This window comes from Ornithorhynchus anatinus, chromosome 10 (genome assembly GCF_004115215.2).
Source record: "Ornithorhynchus anatinus isolate Pmale09 chromosome 10, mOrnAna1.pri.v4, whole genome shotgun sequence".
In the NCBI taxonomy this organism is placed as follows: Eukaryota; Metazoa; Chordata; class Mammalia; order Monotremata; family Ornithorhynchidae; genus Ornithorhynchus; species Ornithorhynchus anatinus.
This window is the reverse complement of record NC_041737.1, coordinates 58,546,268-58,572,433: the sequence shown is the minus strand read 5'-3', so window position 1 is coordinate 58,572,433 and position 26,166 is coordinate 58,546,268. Positions and strand designations below refer to the sequence as shown.

General features: G+C 56.6%; 2 protein-coding genes across 7 annotated transcripts in view; one reads left to right on the top strand and one right to left on the bottom strand.

Annotated features, from left to right (window-relative positions):
• Positions 1 to 18,942, bottom strand: part of DGKA (diacylglycerol kinase alpha) — a 29,209-nt gene extending 10,267 nt beyond the window's left edge. Inside the window, exons 1-7 of one of the 5 annotated variants that reach the window (XM_029073816.1) lie at positions 18,905 to 18,942; positions 4,117 to 4,192; positions 3,019 to 3,095; positions 1,784 to 1,916; positions 906 to 986; positions 640 to 689; positions 475 to 549 (exon numbers count right to left, since the gene is read on the bottom strand). In XM_029073816.1, the coding sequence (XP_028929649.1) occupies positions 475 to 549; positions 640 to 689; positions 906 to 986; positions 1,784 to 1,916; positions 3,019 to 3,095; positions 4,117 to 4,192; positions 18,905 to 18,931 (519 nt within the window). In that variant the 5' untranslated portion in view covers positions 18,932 to 18,942. Of the gene's footprint in view, positions 1 to 474; positions 550 to 639; positions 690 to 905; positions 987 to 1,783; positions 1,917 to 3,018; positions 3,096 to 4,116; positions 4,193 to 7,761; positions 7,786 to 9,469; positions 9,607 to 9,967; positions 10,052 to 18,904 lie in introns of those variants that run through there. The other 4 variants (XM_029073818.2, XM_029073817.1, XM_029073820.1 and 1 more) reach the window with 4 other exon arrangements.
• PYM1 (PYM homolog 1, exon junction complex associated factor) lies at positions 18,676 to 23,048 on the top strand. Of its 2 annotated transcripts, none has more exons than XM_029073822.2 (3): positions 18,676 to 18,747; positions 21,408 to 21,501; positions 22,298 to 23,048. In XM_029073822.2, the coding sequence occupies exons 1-3, from the start codon at positions 18,717 to 18,719 to the stop codon at positions 22,746 to 22,748; spliced, it is 576 nt and encodes a 191-aa protein (XP_028929655.1). In that variant the 5' UTR covers positions 18,676 to 18,716; the 3' UTR covers positions 22,749 to 23,048. The 2 variants fall into 2 exon arrangements, with proteins under 2 accessions (XP_028929655.1, XP_028929654.1); XM_029073821.2 differs by lacking the exon at positions 18,676 to 18,747 and adding an exon at positions 19,067 to 19,373 and having other exon boundaries at positions 22,298 to 23,047.
• The last annotated feature ends 3,118 nt before the right edge of the window (positions 23,049 to 26,166 follow it).

The following is a 26,166-nucleotide window of genomic DNA, read 5'->3' as shown; positions in this document are numbered from 1 at the left end:
ACAATTAATCAATCAACTGTATTTATTGTACAGTGTCTGGCACATAGTAAGCACTTAGCAAATACCAAAAAAATGGCCAGGGTGGAAGCAGTGCACTGAGGGGGTTAGAGCTCTGGGAGGTTATTATCCTTGGAGGTCCAGCAGACAGAGGGGTCAACATTTTGGGGGGTCAGAACTTCAGGGGGATCAGCATCTTGGGGGAGTCAGAACTCTGGTGGGGAGGGTCATTTATTAATTCATTCATTCAATCATATTTATTCATACGATTTAGTCAAGGATTCAGTCAAGGAGTTGGGGGGATCAGGGGAGAGGGTCAGGGAGCTGAAGGATGCTGGAGGGGGCCAGAACTCGGCGGGGGGTAGTTGGGGGGCAAGCTCTGGGGGTTCAGGGAGAGGGTCAGGGAGCTGGAAGGTGTTGCGGAGTGGGGGAGAGGGAGGGGTCAGCCCTGGGCAGGGCCGCCCGGGGGCACCTCACCGGCCTCAGCTCAGTCACGTCCCACTCCAGATACTCTGCCACACGCATCATCTGTGTGATGATCCGGTCCACCTCCTGGGGAGGAGCAGAACCTGGGCTATCCCAGCCCGGCCCCTCCCCTGGCGTCCCCCCAACTCCACCCCTGCTCCCCCCTCCCCAACTTACCGAACCATCCAGTAGCCCATTTCTGTCTGTGTCGTACAGCTTGAAGGTGACTGCAGGGCAGGGGAGAAGGCCGTGAGGTTTGAGCTCCCCTTCGGCCCCCATCCCCTTCCCGCCCCCTGGGACCCCCAGTCCCATTACCCCCGGGCCATGACCCCTACCCCCTCTCATTGGGAACCCTCCCCAATGGCCACACAGAGACCCACCCCAGTGGCCCCGCTGTTCCCCTCCCCCCAAAAGGACCCTCCCCTGTGGACCCCCACACTCACACTCCAGCTTGTCCTCCGGTCGCCCCCCCTCCAGCAAAGAGAAGTAGCAGGACACGTCATTGAGGCAAACTAGGGATGGCTCTGGGGGGGCAGTGGAAGAGGGGGACATTGAAACAAGGGGGGCATTGAGTTGGGGGAATTGGAACGGGGGGGCACTGAAACTTCTCCTACTCCCTTCTGTGTCACCTTCGTTCTCAGATTTGCACCTTTTATTCATCCTTCCCCCAGCTCCACAGCACTTAGGTACATATCCAAAATTCATTTGTTTCTATTAATATCTCTTTCCCCCTCTAGACTGTAAGCTCGATGTGGGCAGGGAATGTGTCTACCAGCTCTGTTATATTGCACTCCCAGAGTGGCTTAGTGGAAAGAGCCCAGCCTTGGGAGTCAGAGGTCGTGGGTTCTAATCCCAGCTCTGCCACTTATCAGCTGTGTGACTTTGGGCAAGTCACTTGACTTCTCTGTGCCTCAGCTACCTCATCTGTAAAATGGGGATTAAGACTGTGAGCCCCACGTGGGACAATCTGATTACCTTGTATCTATCCCAGCGCTTAGAACAGTGCTTGGCACATAGTAAGCGCTTAACAAATACCATCATTACTAAGCACTTAGTACGCAGAGCACACAGTAAGTATTCATTGCTTGAAACAAGGGGGACATTGGATTGGGGTGCAGGGAACCCTGACTGGCAGGGGGTGAGGGGGAAGTTATTGAGTCCTAGTTTCTCTGTCCCGAACCTGCCACACTGGGCCTTGGCCTCTAATCCCAAGCCCTTGCCACCCTGTTCCACCCCTTCTTGCTCCAGTCCCACCGGCTCTGGTTCCAGCCCTCCCCCCAACCCCCTGCCCACCACCCACCGCCCCCGGCCAGGCTGGTACCTGGTTCTTGGCCTGCCTTCCCAGGCTCCAGGGTCTGGAAGGACTTGAACAATCTTTGGCACAACTCCTCAGGCACATCGGTTGCCTCCAGGTAGGCCTCCAGGAAGAGCCGAAACCCCTCGTACCCTATAGACTGAGGGAGCAAGAGGAACAGACCCTCGTACCCTTACAGACTGGTGGGGGCAGGGGAGAGACCCTCATACCCTACAGACTTGAGGGAGCAAGAAGAGGCCCTCATGCCCTACAGACTGGGGGGGCAAGGGAGAGAGTACTTCGAGCCCTACAGACCGAAGGGAGCAAAGGGAGAGACTGGTGGGCAAGAGGGAGAATCTGTCTCTCCCCCACTGACCCTTTCCTCCCCCCCCTCCCCCAACCTTGAACTCCCTGTCTCTTCAGAGACAGCAGGCCACCCCTCTCCCATCTTCAAAGCCTTATTAAAATCACATCTCCTTCAGGAAGCCTTCCCTGGCTTACTTCTCATCTCCCCTGGCATTCTCTCTCCCTTCTGCATTTTACCTCTGTATTTTGTGTCTGTAACCCTTAAGTACTTTGGTATTCTCCCTAGATTCCTTATGTATATATCGTTATACTCTGCTGTCCCCCGCATCTCTATTTATTTTAATTTCTATCTCCCCCACTAGACTGTAAACTCTTCAGAGGCAGGGATTATGTCTACTAACTCTACCATCCTCTCCCAAGTGCTCAGCACAGTGCTCTGCACACACTAAGTGCTCAATAAACACCACTGATTGATTAGGAGCAAAAGGAAAAACCTTGTACTCCATAGAAACCCCAGGCCTATAGACTGGGAGGCCCCCAATTCCTGTAGAATGGGGGAGCCCTCATACCCTGTGGACTAGGGAAGTCCTGTACCCTATAGCCTAGGGGCAAGAAAGAGTGGCCATCAAGGGAGATATAAAAACAAAATAAAGAAAAAATACAGGCGAAAATAAAGCCTTCTCCTTCCTGCCTCCCTTCCATTGCTGGGACCTAGGTGGGTAGGTGAGGGGGAGTTCCCGGGGTGAGAGGTCACAGTGCTAGTACAGGCATGGGGAGTCTCATGGTGAAAGGTCACAGGGCTGCAAGTGGGGGACGGGTAGTCCCAGGGTGAGAGGTCACAGGGCTGGGGGGAGTCCTAGGGTGATTGGTCAGAGGACTGGCAGGAAGTGGGGGGGGCGGAGGGTGGCTGGGGAGACAGGCAGGGTCTGGGTGTGGGGGGGTCCGGGGTGCCTCACATCTCCCTGTAGATGCTGGGCCAGGGCCCCGTCTCCGGAGAACAGCGCCAACACATCCTGGACTTTCTTGGAGGAGTCTGAAGGGGAAAACCGGTGTGGAGCTGAGGGAGGGGCCTCGCCAGACCCACCTCCCACTCCCCAGGGGCCCGGACAGGCAGGGGAACAGCAGGGAAGGACTGAGCAGCACACACACACACACAGAGCCATATACACACGTGCACAACCACATGCACATTCACATCCACACTCACCATGCACATGCACACACAGAATAAACACACACAGTTATAGATGCCCCTCACCATGCACATGCACATATAGACATGAACACACCCATATGCACGCACACACACATACACCCACACACCCACACACCACTCAGGATGTCTGTCTTCCCCATTAGGCTTTAAGCTCCTCGAGGGCAGGAACTACATCAACCAACTCTATCATACTGTTTCTTTCCAGGAGCTTAGCACTGTGCTCTGCATGCAGTAAACACTTAGCATTCGGAACTAAGCACACCCACACACACAGGTACTCATTTATTCAATCGTATTCATTGAGTGCTTACTGTGTGCAGAGCACCGTACTAAGCGCTCGGAAAGTACAATTCGGCAACAGATAGAGACAATCCCTACCCACAGTCTAGAAGGGGGAGACAGACAACAAAACAAAACAAGTTGACAGGCATCAATAGTATCAAAAACAGATAAACAGAATTAAAGATATAGACACATATGTATACACGTATCCCAACCTGCACCCACAGCCTTGCACACATGTACAGGCACGCTAACATACACACACTCATACCAACTGATAGCCACAGCCATGTACACATGTCTAAACACAAATGCCCACACCCACCAGGGAACGTGAGGAAAGGTTTGGAAAGGAGCTGACAGCTCATGTGACCCCCCTCCCCTCCCTCCAATACACACACACACACATATGCAATATGACCTGCAGGTCCCCAGGGGCCCCTGGGTTCAGGACCCTGTTAGGGACTGGGGCTGGGGCAATTCAAGATTATGGGAGCCGGGGAGAGATCTGGGGCACGGATGGGGGAAGGACGTGGATGGGGGCTTCGGTACTCACAGTCGAGGTATTTCTGGAGGTGAGCAAACTCCTCTGGACTAAGGGTGGCCCAGTCCTTGGTCTCCGACATCCTGTGCTGGGGGTGACAGGAGGAAGGTAGAGGGGACGGGAGGGACAGCTTGGGTTAGGGACAGCGGCTGGGCGGTGGCCGGGGGGGTGGTATCCCCCCTCCCACACACCCCGCCTTGTATCTCTCTGCCCTGGGTGAGGGGTCTCTGCCCTGGCTCTCCCAGGGTCTGCCTCAGTAGTCTCTGTGTGCCTGCTGGGAGGGTCTCTGCCTGCCTGTCTGAGGGTCTCAGGGGTCTTGCCCGTCCCACCCCGGCACAGCCCGGTGGCTGCGGTGCTCACTGCGGCGGCGGCGGCGGTAGAGGAGGAGGAGGAAGAGAAGGAGGAGGAGGAGGAGGAGAAGGAGGAGGAGAAGGAGGAGGAGAAGGAGGAGGAGCACCCCCGCCCCCAGGGCCACCCCCACCACCACCACAACGTTCTGCTCTGCACATCACTCTCCACTCTCCGTGACGCAAGAGGCAGAACCCAGCCTCGAGTTTTCTGCAAGCCTGCGGGGGCGCAGGGGGCATTCTGTGCCAGATCCTTTCAATCCCATGCCTCTGGAAAAGGGGCACATTCGGGAGCCCTTCCCGCACCACCCCCCTGCCTCAGTTTCTGCCAGAGCAGAGAGCCTGGGGGAGGGGGCGGCAGTCCCTCTCCCTCTGACCCGATCCGGAGTTATTTTGGGGAGGAGGCGGAGGAGGAGGAGGAGAAGGAGAAGGAGGAGGAGGCCAGGCCAGGCCGGCCAGGCCAGGCCGGGGCAGGACTCCAGCTCCCGCCCTACACTTCCTCCTCGGGTCTGTGCAGCCTCCGAGACTAGGAATGGTGCAAGAACGTTCTTCCTTGCAGCGGACAGCTGCCTCCTCTCCAGTCCTAGGCCCCTTCCGTGCCAGCGCCAGGCCTCCCTGCACCTCCCCGGTTCTGCCATTTGTCTGCTGGGTGACCCTGGGCAAGTCACTTAACTTCTCTGTGCCTCAGTTCCCTCATCTGTAAAATGGGGATTAAGACTGTGAGCCCCACGTGGGACAACCTGATTCCCCTGTGTCTACCCCAGCGCTTAGAACAGTGCTCGGCACATAGTAAGCGCTTAACAAATACCAACATTATTATTATTATTATTGAACCCTGTATTTCCGCCGGTTCCCCCGCCCCCCATTTTCCCAACTCCAACCAATTCCAGGCATCCCCAAGTGCCCAGCCCAAACCCACTGTGTTGCTGGCTCCCCCACCCACTTCAGGCCCAGATCTCCCGGTGGCCCTGGCTCCCCCAGCCCTCATCCCTACAGTTCCTGATGTCCTCAGCCCCTCCATGCCCAAGATAATAATAACTGTGGTATTTGTTAAGCACTTACTATGTCCCAGGCATTGAATTAAGCGCTGGGGTGGATAAGCAAATCTGGTTGGACACGGTCCCCATCCCACGTGGGGCTCATAGTCTCAACCCCCATTTTACAGATGAGGTGACCCAGAAGTAAAGGGATTTGCAGAAGGTCCCACAGCAGACAAGCGGCAGAGCCGGAATTAGAACCCATGACCTTCTCACTCCCAGGCCTGTGCTCTATCAGCTGTGCCATGCGCACCAGCTCCCTGTCCTCAGCTCCCCGGGGTCCTTCCATGCGCCTAGCTCCCCCAGCCCCTGGTGTCGCCAGCCCCAGATCTCCCAGCCCCAGACCCAATCTCCCCCTCCTCAGAAATGGCTGTGTAAGTACAGAAGCTCCCCAGCGTGAGGGGGACGGGAGGGGGCGATTCTGGGAGAAGATGGGAGTCCCCCATCCCCAGGGGCACTGCAGCACTCCTGTTCCTGTCTGGCAGCTGGCTGCAGCCCGTCTTAATGAGGGGCGAGGCTGAGAGGCTAATGGGGTCCTGGACCCCATAGTCATCACACTGTGGTGCATGGGAGAGCCGAGCTGAGGAGGAATCCAGGGTGCTGGTGTGTCCCCACAAGAGCCAGTAGGGATGGGGCAAGGGTAGAGGATGGGTGGACCAGCTCCCCGTTTCCCCAGATACTCCATGGTCGGCCCCAGAGAGGGAGCGGCCTTGGGACTCTGGCATTTAAAAATGAGGGTTCAGCAACAGGGTGGAAGGGTGGAGGCGGGGCAGGAACAAATAGGAAGCTGGAGTTTGGGGGTGGGAACTGAAAGCTCCAGTGCCTGGGGCCTGGAAGAGCTGGGGGGCAGAGAGAGGACCAGAGGGCCAGGACGCCTGGGATCCCTGAGGCCTCCCTCCCTATAGGCTGTGTCCCATTGGGGCCTTGGTTTCCCCAGCCGGGAACCAAATGAGGGCAGAGGAGGAGCCCCCAGCTCACTCCCCTCGGCCCCAGCAGGCTGAACTGGGGTTAGGGCAGAATTAAGGTGGGGCTGGCAGCAGCGGAACTTCATGACTCACCTTCTCCCACCCACTCCCATCCCTGCGGGGCCAGGTTTGGGGAAAAGAGGCCCCTGCGCACGCCCACGCCCCGCCAACCCCCCTCCCCCCAAATAGCAGGAGCTGACGTGGGGAACTGGGGAGGGGGGGGGGGTCTCCATTTTACCTGCCAGGAGCCTCACCCCTGGAGGACAGGTATTTGGGCTGAGGCCTGACAACTAATTTCAGCCACTGGAGATGGTGTGTGTATTGGAGGCCGGGGAGGGGGGTGCCTGGACACTTTAAGGGATGGTTTAGTGGAAACGGCACAGACTTGGGAGCCAGAGGCTGTGGGTTCTAATCCCGGCTCCGCCACCTGTCTGCTGTGTGACCTTGGGCAAGCCACTTCACTTCTCTGGGCCTCAGTGACCTCATCTGGAAAATGGGGATTAAGAGTGTGAGCCCCACGTGGGACAGCCCGATGACCTTGTAACTTCCCCAGATCTTAGAACAGCGCTTAGCACAGAGAAGCAACATGGCACAGTGGAAAGAGCCCGGGCTTGGGAGTCAGAGGTCATGGGTTCTAACCCCGGCTCCACCGCTTGCCAGCTGTGTGACTTTGGGCAAGTCACTAAACTTCTCTGTGCCTCAGTTACCTCATCTGAAAAATGGGGGTTAAAACCATGAGACCCACGTGGGACAACCTGATCACCTTGTATCCCCCCAGCGCTTAGAACAGTGCTTTGCACATAGTAAGCGCTTAACAAATACCACCATTATTATTACTACGGCAAGCGCTTAACAAATACCATCCTCATCATTATTGTTATTATGCAGGGGAGATGTTCTTGTTCGTGCGCTTTGCGCTCCGAATCTGGCTGTTAAAAGGCAGGGCGAGGGGGGTCAATATAAAGCGGATTGGGGGGTGTGGATGAGGATGTCGCAAACGGGGACTTTGGCCTTGGGCACGGTGGCGGGTGGGGACGGGCCCCTCCCCCGCCCTCCGCGACCCCGCCCCGGTTAGGCCGCTGGAAGCCCGGTGAGCGTCATCCCCGGCCTGCGGCCCAGGACCCCTGGCCGGCCTCGCCCCTCGCCATGCCCAGGCTTCGGTCTGGCGCCCTGCCCGCTACCCCCTGCCCCTCAGCTTCCATCCCTGGGGATGGAGTGGGGGGTCCATGCCGTGCCCCCTCGCCCTCCGCCCCGTCCGCTTTCCTGCCCCAAGCGGGACAGCGGGGGAGCCCGAGCCGGGCCTTCTACCTTGCAGGACCGGACCGGACGGGCAGGGCTGGACAGGACGGGCAGGGCTGGACAGGACGGGACAGGGCTGGGGGGGCCGCCCCGTTCCTCCCTTGACGACACGGTCCCGCCTCCCGGGCCCGCCCCCTCCTCCTCCAGCCCGGGGCTCCGACTGCGTTGTAGCGGGGGGCTGGTTTAAGCGCTTAGTACAGTGCCCTGCACACTCTAATCGCTCAATACATACGACTGAATCAATGGCTCGGCTGCAGACCCCCCCCCCCCCCAATAGGGAAGCAGCGTGTCTCAGTGGAAAGAGCCCGGGCTTGGGAGTCAGAGGTCATGAGTTCGAATCCCGACTCTGCCGCTTGTCTGCTGTGTGACTATGGGCAAATCACTACACTTCTCTGGGCCTCAGTTACCTATCTGTAAAGAGGGGATTGAGACTGTGAGTCCCCTGTGGGACAACCTGACCACCTCGTATCCCTCCCCAACGCTTAGAACAGTGCTTTGCACATAGTAAGTGTTTAATAAATGTCATTATTATTATTCATTCAATCGTATTTTTTGAGCGCTTACTATGTGCAGAGCACTGTACTAAGCGCATGGAATGTACAATTCGGCACAGATAGAGTCCATCCCTGTCCAACAACGGGCCCCGCCAGCATTTTATAATAATAATAATGATGATGATGGTATTTGTTGAGCACTTACTATGTGCCAAGCACTGTTCTTAGCCCTGGGGTAGATTCAAGAGCATCAGGTTGTCCCATGTGGGGCTCACAGTCTCAATCCCCATTTTCCATCTGAGGGAACTGAGGCACAGAGAAGTAAAGTGGCTTGCCCAATGTCACTTAGCAAACAAGTGGCGGAGGCGGGATTAGAACCCACGGCCTTTGACTCCAAAGCCCGGGCTCTTGCCCAAGCCAAGCTTTATCCTCATCGTGCCCCACCCCAGGCCACCCAACGGCCCCGAAAGCCCCCCATAACCGGGGGGCCCATCCACCATGCCCTCCCTCCTGCCCCTCCTCCGACCTGCATTATTTATGAGAATAATAAGAAGAAGAATAATGTTTTTTGTTAAGTGCTTACTATGTGCCAAGCACTGTTCGGGATCCTTCATGAGGATAATAATGGCTATGGTATTTGTTAAGCGCTTACTATGTGCCAAGCACTGTTCTGGATCCTTCATGAGAATAATAATAGCTATGGTATTTGTTAAGCGCTTACTATTTTACCAAGCCCTGGGGTGGATACAAGGTCATCAGGTTATCCGTGGGGCTCTCAGTCTTAACCCCATTTTCCAGATGAGGTAACTGAGGCACAGAGAGGTGAAGTGGCTCGCCCCAGGTCACCCAGCAGACAGGTGGCGGAGCCGGGATTAGAACCCACGACCTCTGTCTCCCAAGGGCGAGCTCTTGCCTCTAAAGAGCAGTTTCTCACGGGTTCCGGGGCGGGCGACACGGCTCTTCTGAACCCCAGAGCCAGGGCCTCCCCCTGCGACCCCCGGGGACACCCACCAACCCCCAGTCTTCTGGTCCCCCGGAGTCCCCATCCCTCATCCCGGGGCCTTCAACCTCCTGGTGACCCTCACGACCCCCATCCCGCCCTTCCGGACCCCCACCCCCTAAATCCAATGCCCCCCTTCCGCGCCCCTGGCCCTCCCTTCCCCCCATCTCCCGAGCCGTGGAGACCCCCCCACCCCCGACCCACCGCCCCCGGTCCTGCTGACCTCGAGAGGCCCCCGGGGAGGCGGGCAGGACTGGTCGGATGCCAAATGGCCAATAGGTGTGGGGGGCGAGGCCTACCCCCCGCCAACGGTGCCCTGGGCAAGAGGGCAAGCTGGCAGCGGCCGAGCGAGCGGCGAGGGTTGCCGACTGACGGGGCGGGAGGCCCCCGGGGTGCCCCCGCCCCCGGCCCCGCCTCTAACCTCCGGGTCCCCCCCACCCCCGGCCCGCAATGGAAGTGAGGTGCGGGAACGGCGCCGCCCGCCCTCTGCCCGCCTTCCCGGAATCTCCCTCCTCTCCGCTGCCCGAGGCGCGGGGGCGGAGGATGTCGGGGGGCGGGTCGGCTTGGGCACCCCGGGCCCCCGAAATTGGGGCAGCGTGGCCGAGGGAGGTCTAGGGGACCCCCCCCCCCCCGCCCCACCCCCGGATCTCCCCGGCTCGGGCCCCGGGGCGGGCTTGCGGGGCGGGGGGCTGCCCACCCGCTCCCCGCCCCCCTTAGGCACCTAATAACAAAAGACGCTGCCGGGGGTGGAGATCTTCATCGGAATCTAGATGAGTTGGGAGCATTGTGTCTACGAATTGCTTTGTCCCGAGTGTGTGCATGCCTGTGTGTGGTTTTTGTGTGTGTGTGTGTGTGTGTGCTGCGGGGGGGCGGGGGATGACTTCCTTTTCCTGCCTCCCATCCCCTCAGGCACAGTCATGCCCGATTTTTTTTGTCTTTAATAATGATAATAATGACGATGGTATTTGTTAAACCCTTACTATGTGCCAAGCACTCTTCTAAGCGCCCGGGGAGGTACGAGGTAATGGGGTTGTTCCACGGGGGGAGGAGGGGGGGGGTCACAGTCTTCGTCCCCATTTTACAGATGAGATCACTGAGGTACAGAGAAGTGAAATAATAATAATGGTGGCATTTGTTAAGCGTTTACTATGTGCAAAGCACTGTTCTAAGCGATACAAGGTGATCAGGTTGTCCCACGTGGGGTTCACAGTTTTTAATCCCCATTTTACAGATGGGGTAACTGAGGCACAGAGAAGTGAAGTGGCTTGCCCAAGGTCACAGAGCAGACAGAGGCGGAGTGGGGATTAGAACCCACGTCCTCTGACTCCCAAGCCCAGACTCTTGCCATTAAGCCACGCTGCTTTTCTTTAGAGGGCCTGAGGGACCCTGTGCTTGACCTGCCCCCAGACCCTAGTCAATAACCCACAAGGTTCATTCATTCATTAGTATTTATTGAGCGCTTACTATGTGCAGAGCACTGTACTAAGCGCTTGGCCATAGCCCTGGGGTGACATTCTCCCCCACCCCATCATCCCTTCCTTCCTAGACCCACGGGGTTTCTCGCATCTGCACCTTGGCCCCTCTTTGGGGGACAGGGCAGGGAGGAGGTCTCTGTGACCTGAGCTTCTCTGGGGGGGGTTGGGTCTCTCTATAGCCAGGGCCCCTAATAATTGTGTTGTCTAACATAACTGTAGTATTCACTAAACACCAGTTACGGGCCAAGCACTGTACTAAGCACAACACAGTCAGGAGAAGCAGCGTGGTTTAGTGCATGGAACACGGGGCCAGGGACTCAGGAGTTTTGCCACTTGTCTGCTGTGTGACCTTGGGCAACTCACTTCACTTCTCAGGGCTTCAGTTACCTCATCTGTAAAATGGGCATTAAGACTGTCAGCCCCATGTGGGACAGGGACTGTGTCCAACCTGATTTAACTTGTATCTACCTAAGCGCTTAGAAAAGGTCCTGGCATAGAGTAAGTGCTTATTAATAATAATAATAATAATAATGACATTTGTTAAGCACTTACTATGTGCCAGACACTGTACAAAGCGCTGGGGGGGATAGAAGCAAATCAGGTTGGACAAAGTCCCTGTCCCACATAGGGCTCACAGTCTTATTCCCCATTTTACAGATGAGGTAACTGAGGCACAGAGAAGTGAAGTGACTAGCCTAAGGTCACAGCAGACAAGTGGCAGAGCCGGGATTAGAACCCATGAACTTCTTACTCCCAGGCCCATGCTCTAGCCACTACACCATGCCATGTTCCTTCCCCAATATTATTGTTATTTAGATTGCAGCCGTCCAGACTGTAAACTTGTTGTGGACAGGGAACATATCTACCAACTCTGTTCATTCATTCATTCAAACAATCGTATTTATCGAGTGCTTACTGTGTGGGGAACACTGTACTAAGTGCTTGGGAAAGTAGAATACAACAATAAACAGACACATTCCCTGCTCACCACGAGAGCTGGTGAGACAGACATAGATATAAATAAATATATTACAGGAACGGACGTAGGTGCCGTGGCGCTGGGAAGCGGGGGATGAACGAAGGGACCAAATGAGGGTGATGCAGAAGGGAGAGGGAGAAGAGGAAAAGAGGGCTTAGTCACGGAAGTCCTCTTGGAGGAGATGGGCCTTCGATAAGCTTGAAGCGGAGGGAGAGTCATTGTCTGTCAGCTACGAAGAAGGAGGGCGTTGCAGGCCAAGGGCAGGACGTGGTTGAGAGGTCGGCGGCGAGACAGACTAGATAGAGAAATAGTGAGAAGGTTAGCATTAGAGGAGCGAAGCGTGCGGCCAGGGTTGTAGTAAGAGAGTAGCAAAGTGAGGGAGGAGGGGGCAAGGTGATTGCTCTGTTGTACTTTCCCAAGCATTTAAGAGAATGCTCAGCACAACGTAAGCTCTCAGTACATAGGACTGATTGACTGATTGCAATCTCCCTGCGGCTGGGAAGGGTCTCTGTACAGAAGACATTGTGATGTCACAGAACTAAGTGCTGGGGTAGATACAAGATAACCAGGTCCCACACAAGGAGGAGAGAGAACAGTTTTGATTCCCCATTTTGCAGATGAAGGAACCGAGACCCAAAGAAGTTAAATGAGTTGCCCGAGGTCACACAGCAAGGAAGTGGCGGATTAGGACCTAGGTCCTCGTACTCCTAGGCCTATTCTCTTCCCACTAGGCCACAATTTCTGTAATCCCCTCTAGTCTGCCAGCTCATCGTGGGCAAGGAACGTGTCTATCAACACGGTTGTATTGTCCTCTCTCCAGCACTTTGTACAGTGCTCTGCACACAGTAAGCACTCAGTAGATACGATTGACTGATTCTGCTCCCATCCTATCTCTCCCCATGCCCCCACCCCCACCCCGGGTCCCTGCAGCCTAGAGGGTACAATGTCAGATTTTTATTCTATTTGCCTCATCTCCTCCTCCTCCCGCTCCATCGGCTCGACGTATGAACCGGGCCCAGGTGCCTTCTCGCTTTTCAACCACATCCGAAACAGAAAGAAAGAGAAACCACACGGTGAACAAAGAAGAGAGGAAAAAACAACAGCGTTTGCAACCGCCCCCCTCCCCCGGCTCCCTCCACCTTAACTTCCTCGGGGGCGGGGGCCACACCCCTTGGCAAGACGGGGTCCCTAAAAACTCGGGGGCGGCCGGGGTTTGGTTTCGCTTCCTGCCTCCACAATGGCTTCTCCCAAACGGTGGGCAAAACAACCACGGGGAGGGGGTCTTACGGATGGGAGGAAGCAGGGATATTTAAGGGGTAGAGGCTGGAGCCAGGAAGTTAGGGAGAAAAAGGCAGGGACGCTATCACCCAGTCATCAGTCAATGGTATTTATTGAGCCCTTGTTTTGTGCAGGGAACTGTACTAAGCAGCAGGGTGTAGTGGACAGAGCACAGACCTGGGAGGCAGCAGATCGTGGGTTCTTATCCCTACTCTGCCACTTGTCTGCTGTGTGACCTTGGGCAAGTCACTTCACTTCTCTGAGCCTCAGTGATCTCATCTGTAAAATGGGGATTGAGAGTGTGAGCCCCGTGTGGGGCAGGGACTGCGTCCCACCCAATTTGCTTGTATCCACCCTGGTGCTTAGTACCGTGCTTGGCACATGGTAAGCGCTTAAATCCCACAATTATTGTTGTTAATATTACTTTTCACATGGCAGAATTGCTAGACACATTCCCCACCTATTCCAAACTCGGAGTCTAGAGGGTCTCACACGCCCCCCCACCCTTTTCCATCCCCACTGCCCTGTGGGGATGTGGGACAGGGACTGTGTCCAACCCAATTTGTCTGAACCCACTCCACTGAGTACAATGCCTCGCACAAAGGAAGTCCCTAATAAATACCATTATTATTACTGTTACTATTAATAATAAATTCTTGGGAGAGTACCAGTTCTCCCTCCTACTTAGATTACGATCCCCATGTGGGACCTGATTATCTTGTACCTACCCAGTGCTTGGTACACTGGTTGGCATATAGGAATGTTTCACAAACACCACAATTGGAATACAACAGAGTTGGTGGGCATGTTACTTGCCCACCCTGGCGGGGGCGGGGGGGGAATCATCATTTATCCTATCCCAACTTGATTACTGTATCACTCCCCTTGGTGATCTCCCAGCCTCCTGTCTCTCCCCATTCTAGTCCATACTTCACTCTGATGCCCGGATCATTTTTCTACAAAAACATTCCGGCCACATCTCCTCACTCCTCAAGAACCTCCAGGGGTTGCCCATCTACCTCTGCGTCAAACAAAAGCTTCTCACCATTAGCTTTAAAGCACTCAATCTCCTTGGTCCCTCCTACCTCACCTCTCTACTACATCTCAGCAGGCACACTTCACTCCTCCAACGCTAACTTTCTCACTGTTCCTCGATCTCATCTCGTCGCCAGCCTCTCACCCACGGCCTGCCTCTGGCCTTAAATGCCCTCCCTCCTTATAGCCGGCAGTCATGCCCCTCCTTTCCTCTTCTCCCACTCCCTTCTGCATCTCCCTGATTTGCTCCTTTATTCACTCGACCCGCAGCACTTATGTCCATATCTGTAATTTATTTATTTCTATTAATGACTCTCTTCCATTCCATTCATTCGATAGTCTTTATTGAGCGCTTACTATGTGCAGAGCACTGTACTAAGCGCTTGGAATGTACAATTCGGGAACAAATAGAGACATCCCCTGCCCAGTGACGGGCTCACAGTCTAAATGGGGGAGACAGGCAGCAAAGCAAAACAGAACAAAACAACATCATCAAGATAAATAGAATCAAGGAGATATATACCTCATTAACAAAATAAATTGGGTAATAAATAATATATACAAATAAGCACAGTGCAGAGGGGAGGGGAAGGGGGAAGAGCAGAGGGCAGGAGAGGGAAGGAAAGGGAGGGGAGGAGGAGCAAAGGGAAAGGAAGGACTCAGTAAACTCATTATGGGCAGGGAACGTGTGTGTTTATTGTTGTATTGTACCATCCCAAGTGCTTAGTATAGTACTCCATACACAGTAAGTACTCAGTAAATACATTTGAATGAAAGACCAGGGGTTTGGGAGGGTGAAGTGCAGCAAATGGGGACAGTGAAGGGACAGGGGCAGAGGTGAGGTTGGGGACTAAGGGGAGCCAAAGAGAAAATGGCAGGAGCAGAGTGGGAGCTGGAAATTGAAGCGGCGTGGCCTAGTGTAAAGAGCACAGTCCTGGGGGTCAGAAGGACCTGGGTTCTAATCCCGTTTCTGCCACGTGTCTGCTGTGTGACCCTGGCAAGTCACTTCACTTCTGGGGGCCTCAGCTACCTGTAAAATGGAGATTGAGATTGCAAACCCTATGTGCGACAGGGACTGTGTCCAAGCCGATTATCCTGTATCTACTCCAGCGCCTGGCACAAAGTAAGCACTTACCAAATACCAAAATAAGAATAACAACAATCATAATAAATCGAAGGCCAGGGACCTGGTGTTGATGTGAGCCGAGCTGCACACAAACGAGATCCCACACCAAGGCTGAGTTTGGGGGGGTTGGAACATGGGGGTCTCTGCCAGGAGTGGGGAGGAGAGGGGGTGCAGCCTACAGCACAGGCTCAGGAACAGTAGAATTTTTGTTTTTATGGTACTTAAGCGCTTACTATGTGTCAAGCAGTGTCCTAAGCAGTGGGGTAGATGCACGTTTACCAGGTCTGACATAGTTCCTGTCCCATAAATGAATTTCTCTCCGCTCTCTGAGCTCCCCTTTCTGGGCCACCGCCTCTCCTTGCTCCGTCCACCACTAGCTTCAAATCCCAGCCGCCCAGGGTACTTCAAATCCCGGCCACCCAGGACTCAGCCGGTCTTCGTCCTAGCGGGGTCTGCCCAAAATGCCACGAGCCGGCTCCAAGCTGTTGTTGATGGTGCTCGTTAAGCGCTTCCTATGTGGGAGTCACTGTACTAGGCCCTGGGGTGGATTCAAGCAAATCAAGTTGGACACGGTCCCTGTCCCACGTGGGGCTCGCAGTCTCAATCCCCATTTTACGGATGAGGTAACTGAGGTCCAGGGAGGGGAAGTGACTTTCATTCAATAGTATTTATTGAGCGCTTACTATGTGCAGAGCACTGTACTAAGCGCTTGGGATGAACAAGTCGGCAACAGATAGAGACGGTCCCTGCCGTTTGACGGGCTTCCAGTCTAATCGGGGGAGACGGACAGACAAGAACAATGGCAATAAACAGTGTCAAGGGGAAGAACATCTCGTAAAAACCGATGGCGACTAAATAGAATCAAGGCGATGTACAATTCATTAACAAAATAAATAGGGTAACGAAAGTATATACAGTTGAGCGGACGAGTACAGTGCTGTGGGGATGGGAAGGGAGAGGTGGAGGAGCAGAGGGAAAAGGGGAAAATGAGGCTTTAGCTGCGGAGAGGTAAAGGGGGGATGGCAGAGGGAGTAGAGGGGGAAGAGGAGCTCAGTCTGGGAACGCCTCTTGGAGGAGGTGATTTTTAAGTAGGGATTTTTAAGTAGGACTTGCCCAACAGCTGGGAACAAGCAGGTCCCAGGAGGGTTGAGGGAGTTGGGGCTGGGCCGGGCAGGGCAGGGGGAGGAGGAGGCCCAGTCCTACTGCAGTCCTTGAAGCAGTGTGGCCTAATGTACACAGCACGGTCCTGAGGGTCAGAAGGACCTGGGTTCTAATCCCGTTTCTGCCACATGTCTGCTGTGTGACCCTGGACAAGTCACTTCACTTCTCTGGGCCTCAGTTACCTGTAAAACAGAGATTGAGACTGGGAGCCCTAGGTGCGATAGAGACTGTGTCCAACCCGATTATCCTGTATCTACTCCAGCTGTTGCCCAGTCCTTGCCCAGTGGTGGGAATCTGCATCTGCCTCGCTCAGGATCCTGGACAAACCAGTTCCGCCAGGGCCAGCCCCCAAAAGGGAGCGGGGGGGGGGGGGGGGGGGGGCTCAGTGGAAAGAGTCTAGGCTGGGGAGTCAGAGGTCGTGGGTTCAAATCCTGGCTCCGCTTGTCAGCTGTGTGACTTTGGGCAAGTCCCTTCACTTCTCTGTGCCTCAGTTCCCTCAACTGTAAAATGGGGGGAATAATAATAATAATGGTGGTATTTAAGTGCTTACTATGTGCAGAGCACTGTTCTAAGCACTGGGGTAGATAACAGGGTCATCAGGTTGTCCCACATGAGGCTCAGTCTTCATCCCCATTTTCCAGATGAGGTCACTGAGGCCCAGAGAAGTGAAGTGACTTGCCCACAGTCGCACAGCTGCCAAGTGGCAGAGCCGGATTCCAACCCATGACCTCTGACTCCCAAGCCCGAGCTCTTGCCACTGAGCTACGCTGCTTCTCTAAGACTGTGAGCCCCACGGGGGACAACCTGGTAATAATAATAATAATGTTGGTATTTCTTAAGCGCTTACTATGTGCAGAACACCGTTCTAAGCGCTGGGGTCGATACAGGGTCATCAGGTTGTCCCACGTGAGGCTCACAGTCTTCACCCCCATTTTACAGAGGAGGGAACTGAGGCCCAGAGAAGTGAAGTGACTGGTCCACAGTCACACAGCTGCCAAGTAGAAGCAGCGTGGCTCAATGGAAAGAGCACGGGCTTTGGAGTCAGGGCTCATGAGTTCGAATCCCAGCTCTGCCACTTGTTGGCTGTGTGACTGTGGGCAAGTCACTTAACTTCTCGGTGCCTCAGTTCCCTCATCTGTAAAATGGGGATGAAGACTGTGAGCCCCTCGTGGGACAACCTGATTCCGTGTCTACCCCAGTGCTTAGAACAGTGCTCGGCACATAGTAAGCGCTTAACAAATACCAACATTATTAAGTAGCGGAGCCAGGATTCGAACCCTTGACCTCTGACTCCCCAGCCCAGGCTCTCCTTGTCTAAGACTGAGCCCCCCGGGGGGACAACCTGATCACCTTGTAATAATAATAATAATGGTGGTATTTTTTAAGCACTTACTATGTGCCAAGCATTGTTCTAAGCGCTGGGGGGGATACATGGCGATCAGGTTGTCCCATGTGGGGCTCACAGTCTTCATCCCTGTTTTACAGATGAGGGAACTGTGGCCCAGAGAAGCCAAGTGACCTGCCCAAAGTCACACAGCTGACAAGCAGTGGAGTCGGGATTCAAACCCATGACCTCTGACTCCCAACCCCGGGCTCTTTCCACTTGTATCCTCCCCAGCGCTTAGAGGAGTGCTTGGCTCCTAGTAAGTGCTTAACAGATGCCATCATCCCCTTGATTCTATTTATCGCTATTGTTTTTGTCTGTCCGTCTCCCCCGATTAGACTGTAAGCCCGTCACAGGGCAGGGACCGTCTCTGTTACCCATTTGTCCATCCCAAGCGCTTAGTCCAGTGCTCTGCACATAGTAAGCGCTCAATAAATACTATTGAATGAACGAATGCGGCGGAGGCGGGATTCGAACCCATGACCTCTGACTCCCAAGCCCGGGTTCTTTCCACTTGAATCCTTGTATTAGGGAAGCAGTGCGGCTCATTGGAAAGAGCCCGGGCCCGGGAGTCAGAGGCCATGGGTTCAAATTCCGGCTCTGCCGCTTGTCGGCCGTGTGACCGTGGGCGAGTCACTTCACTTCTCGGTTCCCTCATCTGCAAAATGGGGGTGAAGACTGGGAGCCTCCCGTGGGCCCACCTGATGACCCCGGATCTCCCCCAGCGCGTAGAACAGTGCTCTGCACAGTGTAAGCGCTTGATGAATACCAACATTATTATCTTCCCCAGCGCTTAGAGGAGAGCTTGGCACATAGTAACTGCTTACCCAATGCCATCGTGAATTAAGGGCCTGGGGGTCCGCCGGGGAGGGGGGACGGGCGAGGTCACGCTCGGGCCGCGGGTGCCCCAGCCTCCTCCTCCTCCTCCTCCTCCTCCTCCCTGCGGTGGGCAGGGCCTCCCGAGTGCCCACCCCGCCCCTGGGGCCTCGGGAAGGGGCAGGACACCGCCCCGCCCGCCCTGCTCACCCTGCCATGGACGGGAGCGGCCAGCCCGCGGGGACAGGTGACCGTGCAGACCCCCGTTTCCCCCCGGGGACGGCAGCCTCCGGGCCCGGACCCCTTCCTTTCCCCCCGGGGTGGCGGGGCGAGGCCCCCGAGGCCCGCCCTTCCCCGTGGAGAATAAGCGAGCGGAGCGGGGCCCCGGGCGGGACGAGGCTCACCCGTCTCCTCGGACCCCCGTCATTCATTCAGTAGTCTTTTCGGAGCGCTTACTATGTGCGGGGCACTGGACGAAGCGCTTGGAGTGGGACCGCAGAGAAGGACCGTCCCCCGCCCATTGGGCTCAGCTCGGCTGACCCACGTGGGCGCCCCCAGGAGTTGTCATGGCAACAAACTCTAGGTGCAGGGCGTGCGGCCGCCCGGCCCCTCCCCCCTTTCCACGGAGAGGAAACTGTTCCCATCCCCTTCCCCGGGATGGGAAGGTTGGGGGTGACGGGGGGGACCCCCCCCTCAACTCGACGCTCTCAGGTCCCCTCCAAACGCCCCGTTCTGCCCCTTTAAGGGCAAGATGGCGGTGGCCGAGGCTCCACTTCCGGCGGCCGCGGAGGGGGCCCGGCCCCGGCTCCCTCGCGCCGGAAGTGGTTCTCGTCTCCAAGATGGCGACTCCCTATGTGACTGACGAGACCGGGGGTGAGTGCGGGCGGTGCGGGGCCTCTCCCTCCCCGCCCCCGCGCCCCCCGCTCGGGGCCGGAGAGGGGGACGCGGCCGGGGGGCGTCCGTCGCTCCGGGGCCCCGGGCCTCCTCCGCTCGGCCCTCCGCCGGCCCCGCCCCCCGGCCCGCCCACCTCATTCATTCTCCACCTCGCGCCGCAACTGCGCCCCCTTCCGGTCTTACCCCCTTCCGGTCACCCAAAGCCTCGGGTCCCCCCTCTTCCGGTCTTCCCCCTCTGCCCTCTCCCCCCCCCCCCCCCCCCCGGGCCCTGGGGGACTGGTGCCTCGCGGGGGGCGGGGCAGTAAGGGAGCAGCGTGGCTCAGTGCGAAGAGCCCGGCCTTGGGAGTCACAGGTCGTGGGTTCGAATCCTGCCACCTGTCAGCTGGGTGACTTTGGCCCACTCACTTCACTGGGCCTCAGTGACCTCAGCTGTCAAATGGGGATGAAGACTGGGAGCCTCACGTGGGACGACCTGATGACCCTGTGTCTCCCCCGGCGCTTAGAAAAGTGCTCTGCACATAGTAAGCGCTTAACAAATACTTCCCTGGGCCTCATCTGGAAAATGGGGATGAAGAGTGTCAGCCCCACGTGGGACAACCTGATCACCTTGTATCCACCCCCAGTGCATAGAACAGTGCATTGCACACAGCAAGCACTTAACTAATACCATAATTATTATTATTATTACCCCAGCCCCTTGGGCCCCGCCTCTCCCGTCCCCTTCGTTGCCCCCCATCATGGGGCTTCATTGTCCCCGTCGTTAGGACTCGGCCTCTCCCTTACCCCCGTACCGGAACGTCCAGTCCCTCCCGGGTAGCCGGTCTCCAGCCCCTGCCCACCGAGGTGGCCCCGGGCTACCGGCCTGGAGGTGGTCACTTCTCCACCCCCCCGACCACTGAGTAATTGAGTAATCGCAGAGCCCAGGAAGCGGGGAAATGCAGGCGGAAGCACCGCTCCGCTCCCCCTCTCTCTCGCTAGTACTTCTTCAGCGCTTAGTATGCGCCAAGCACTGCCCTAATTGCTGGGGTAGATACGAGGTAATAGGTTGTGGGGCTCACAGTCTTCATCCCCCATTGACAGGTGAGGGAACTGAGGCACAGAGGAGTGAAGTGACTTGCCCAAAGTCACAACAGCTGAGAAGTGGCAGAGCAGGGATTAGAACCCACAACGTCTGACTCCCAAGCCCAGGCTCTTTCCACTGAGCCACGCTGCTTCTCCGGTCACTTGTTGTAGAGGTCTGCGGGTGGGTGGGTATAGAGTAGGAAAGGGTGGGGCGGTCGGGCGTCAGGGGTCCTGGAGGGAAGCTAGACCCGTTGCCAATTAGAACGTAGTAAGAGCAGGTTTGGGAGGTAGGGAAAGAGGCTGAGGAATGGGAATTGAATTGCTGGGGTGGAGGGGGTCATAGTGGGGACCTGCCCTCTCTCCTCTCCCTCCATCCCCTCCTGTCCAACAGCATCATTCGTTCATTCATTCATTCATTCAGTCGTATTTATTGAGCGCTTACTGTGTGCAGAGGACTACTAATTGCTTGGGAGAGTACAAGGCAACAATAAACAGACACATTCCCTGCCCACAACGAGCTTACAGCCTAGAGGCGGGGAGACAGACATCAATCATCATCCCTATCATCATCACCAGTGGTATTTATCGAACCCCCTTACTCTACGGCAGAGCACTGTACTAAGTGCTTGGGAGAGTACAATGGAAGTAGTCGATAGGGTCCCTACCCTCGAGGGGCTGGGGAGACAGACGCTAAAATTTCAGGTAGGGGGAAGCCACGGGGCCAGGCAAATCCCTGTTGGATGGTAGCACCCCTGCCGTTGGAGTTTAGCCCCGGGGGCCGAGGCCTGGCTCTGGGGCGCTGTGCTAGGCGTAGGGAGCGTGGGGCAGTCGGTCGGTCAGTCCATCGTATTTATTGAGCGCTTACCTTGTGCAGAGCGCTGTAATAACCCTTGGGAGGGAACAGTGCAACAATATAACAGAAACCCCGGTCTGATGTTTGTCTGTCTCCAGGCAAGTACATCGCGTCCACCCAGCGGCCCGATGGCACGTGGCGGAAGCAGCGGAAGGTGAAGGAGGGTTACGTGCCCCAGGAGGAAGTGCCCGTGTACGTTCAAGGCGGGGCCTGGGATGGGAGCGGGGGGCGGGGGAGGCTCTCAAGCTGGCCCTAAATGAGGGAAGAAGTGAGTTTGGATTTCCACCCCAGCCTGATCGGTTGGATCTTGGGTCGGGACCGGGGAGGGGGGAGCTCCCAAACAAAGAACGGTATATATTAAGCAATGCTGTGGGCAGAACGCTCTACTGAGCGCTTGGGAGAGGGGCTGGGGGGATCAGGGAAGGAGTATGCATTTGAGTCCCCGGACTGCCCCTACACTAGCAGGCTTACCGGGGTCCAGACCGGGATATGGCCGTGAGGGGTGCAGGGCTGACATCTCCTACTCTAGCCAGTGCCACCCGGCATGCTGCTGCTGCTGCTGCTGGCTGGCATCACTTCCCAACCTAGCCGCTGCCCTCTACCGCTCGCCGTGTTGCTGCTGGCTGGCATCTCCCACTCTAGCCGGTGCCCCCTACCATCTGGCATACTGCTGCTGACTGGCATCATCTCCTACCCTAGCCGGTGCCCTCTGCCACCCGGCGTGCTGCTGGCGTGCTGCTGCTGGCTGGCATCATCTCCCACTGTAGCCGGTGCCCTCTATCGCCTGACGTGATGCCGCCGGCGTCTCCCACCCTCCCAGGTGCCCAGAGTGCCGCCGCTGGCCGGCCTCATCTCTCCCCCGAGCCGGTGCCCTCTGCCGCCCGGCGTGCTTCCGGCTGGGGTGGGGGAGCCCCTCCCGTGAGGGCAGGGGGTGGGGGTGCCGGGCCGGGCTCTGGGCCCTGACCCCCGCCCTTCACCCCCGCCTCAGGTACGAGAACAAATATGTGAAATTCTTCAAGAGCAAACCCGAGCTGCCCCCGGGGCTGAGCCCCGCGGCCCGGACCCCCGCGGGGACCCGCCCCGAGCCGGCCGAGCCCGGCCTCTCCCGGACAGCCCGGCGGAACCTGAAGCGCAAGGAGAAGCGGCGGCAGCAGCAGCAGCAGCCGGACCAGGGGGCGGGGGAGGCGCTCAGCCGGACGCTGGAGAAGGTGACGCTGGGGGAGCCGGGTGGCCCCGCGGCCCCCCTGGACCCCGGGGCCTCGGAGAAGGCCCGCAAGCTGAAGAGCCTGCGCAAGAAACTGCGCCAGGCGGACGAGCTGCAGCAGCGCATCGAGGCCGGCGCCATCCAGCAGCCGAGCCGAGAGCAGCTGGACAAGGTGGCGCGGCGGCGGGCGCTGCAGGAGGAGCTGGAGGAGCTGGAGCTGGAGCTGGGGCCCTGAGGGCGGGCGCCGGGCGGGCACCGGACGCCGGGAGGACACCGGGGGCCGGGGACTGTGCCGCCCACCGGGCTCCTGGGGACTGAGCTGGCGCCCGGACCCCCGGCCCTCCGCCCTCCGGCCTCCGGCGGCCCCTCTGACACTCTCTCCCCGTCGAACTTTGGCCGCCGCTCCCGGCCGGGGGTCCCCCCCGAGGTGCTGGGCCGGTGGCCGCCCTGCTCGGAGCCCCGGGCTTCCTGTTACTGAGTTTGGGGATGCCTTCCCCTTTTTTAGGAACCAGATAATAAAGCCGCCGCACCGAGCCGTGGCCGTGAGGCCTGTTTCCGTGGGGCCGTGGGGAGGGGCAGGATTGCTGCCCCCTCCTGCCTACACTCCCGTCTGACTGCCCATCTTCCCCCCCACCACACACACACATGCACCACTCCAGACAGGGGAGCCTGGCGCCTGAGCCCTGGGCCAGAGTTTGCATTCGGTTTTGGCTTGTTTATTAAAATCTGCTGGGACTGGGACGGGTGGGTTGCTATAAACAAACAGTCGTTCTCTGCCCAAGTCAAGATGCTGTCAGCTCAGAGCACGATGTAAAAGCCCCCTCCCATGGACCCGGGGGCCGGTCTCCCCCAGAAGGGAGGGGTCCAAGGCCCACGGTCAGAGCAAAGGACCCAGGTTCCAGCTGCAGGAAGGTCTGACCTGACCTCCCAGCGCCCCTGCCTGGAGGCCGGTCTGATTTAATCCTGCGGTCCGCGGTGGAGTCGCGTGGGTGGTGACAGTCCGGCCCCAGCGGGGATCGCTCCTCGGGTAGGAGGCGGTGGGCCGGGTCTTTCCCAGCAGCTCCGGGGAGCAAATCTGGCCCGTGGCCTCGCGTGGCCTCTGCCAGCTACGGCCTAGAGCCTTTCCCCGCGGGACTGCCCCTTTAAAGACTGGGACCAAGGCTTGGGGGATTTCCCTCCGCCCTCCAGACCCCCAATCTCTCCAGAAATGGGCTGGGACCCAAGGCAGCTGATGTATCCAAACAGCCCGGGGCCTCGGTGAGACCACAAGCCCCTTTCCTGGAGACGGGGCCGGGCCGGCTAGTCGGGGACCCGGGCAGCTGAATCCTTGCCTGGGGGGGCCTGGCCAGAATGGGAGTGGGGCTGTGCCCATCTTGGGGAACAGTGGGACGAGGATCCCTTTGCCCGCTCTCCCAGTCGGCCCAGTTTCTCCCTGGATGAGGGGCCGCATGTCAAAGAGGTGCGGGTGCCTGGCTGAGAAGGGGATGGAGCCAATTCCTCCCCCCCGCACCTCACTACCCCAAATGCTGGCTCTTTCTCCCAGCAGCTTTGGTAGCTGCAGGGAGGATAGTTACTTGTGAAAACATGGGTTTCCATGGAAACTGGAGCAGCTGACTCAGCCATTCCCCTCTGAAGCCTTGTTCCCCCCACCCCCACCCCCCCGCTGTGATATCCCAACCTGTGGCCTCATCGGGCCTTGACCTCCCTTCCAGCCCTGCGTGTCCTGTTCTATGTACACAAAAACATTGGAGCAGAGTTGGAGCGAATCCTGGGGTCGCTACCGCCCGGGGACTCCTATCCGTGTGTGTCAGGTGCCCTGGTAGGGAGGGGGTGGGGACAACATGGGACCCAGGAGTCCTGTCTCCAGGACTAGCAGTGGCAGAGGCCTAGAGAGCAATGCAGATCTAAGATTGCGGAAGAGGTATCAGCCAAACCCCAGGCAGGTTTGGAGTCTTGCCTGGGGAATGGGTCAATCGGTCAGAGTATATGCGCACTGACCGATCAATTTTTTTTTAATAAGCTATTTAAGCACTTACTACGTGTCAAGCACTCTTCTGAGCGCTGGGGTAGATACAAATGAAGCCGAAATACAGCCCCTTCCCCACAGGGGGCTCACAGTCTAGGAGAGAGAACAGGTATTGAGCCCCCGTTTTGCAGTTAAAACAGGCACAGAGAAGTTAAGTGACTTGCCCAATGTCACAGCAGGCAAGTGGCAGATCCAGGATTAGAACCCAGGTCCTTGCTTTATCCACTAAGCCATGCAGTAGGGGAGAGAACAATAGAGGTGGTAGACATGATGCCTATTTTTATTATTATTATGGTATTTGTTAAGTGCTTACTATGTGCCATGCACTGTACTAAGCACTGGGGTAGATACAGGCTTATCAGGTTGGACAGTGGCCCTGTCCCACATGAAGCTCATAGTCTTAATCCCAATTTTACCGCTGATAATTGTGGTATTTGTTAAGTGCTTACTATATGCCAGGCACTGTATTAAGCACTACAGGCGAATACAAGCAAATCAGGTTGGACACATTGCCTGTCCCACATCAGGCTCACAGTCTTTTACAGACTTTTCCCCATTTTACAGATGAGATACCTGAGACACAGAGAAGTGAAGTGACATCCAAAGTCCCACAGCAGAAAAATGACAGAGGAGGTATTAGAACCCAAGACTTTGTGATTCCCAGGCCCATGATCTTTCCACAAGACCATGTTCAAGGATCTTGCTGTCAAGCAGGGGAAACAGACACTGGAATAAATTACAGAGAGGAGGAAGTAATAGATAAGAGTAAAAAGATAAGCACTTGGTACAGTGCTCTGCACACAGTAAGCCCTCGATAAACATGACTGTTAGCTCTGTACATGCAACAGGGTGGGAGGTGTTTGAGCGCCCAAGTACTTAAGCTTCCTACAGGAGAAGGCCTCTGAAGGTGGGAAGAGCAGTGGTCTTTTGGATGGGAAGTGGGACGGAGCTCCAGACATTGGTAGGCATATTAGTTTATTGTGGGAGCGATGAGAGCAAAGCACAGCGAATGGGGTTGGCTTGAGAAGAACGAAGGGTGCAAGCTGGGGTGAAGTGAGAAGAGAGTGGATAGGTAACGGGGCGAGAGCTGATGGAGGGCCTTTGAGCTGATGGTCAGGAGCTCTGCTTGTTGGGAGAGGAATTGAGCAACCACTGAAGGGTTTTGAGGAGCGGGGAGGCGTATACCGGAGGATATGAAGAAAAATCTGGGCAGTAGAAGCAATCAGTCAAACAGTGGTATTTATCGAATGCCTACTGTGTGTAGAACACTGTAGTAAGTGTTTGGGAGAGTACAATAAAACGGAGTTGGTAGATACGTTCCCTGGCCACAGTGAGCTTATGGTCCAGAGCGATTGTTTTTGTCTGTCTCCCCTGATTAGACTGTAAGCCCGTCAATGGGCAGGGACTGTCTCTATCTGTTGCCGATTTGTACATTCCAAGCGCTTAGTACAGTGCTCTGCACATAGTAAGCGCTCAATAAAAACTATTGAATGAATGAATGAATGATGTTTGGTCTATAGAGGCAAGAGGCTGAAGCCACAAGCCCTTGGCAGGGTGAAGGCCTGGGGGAGGTCAGTCAGTCCAGTCAATTGTATATATTGAGCACTTACTGTGGATAGAGCACTGT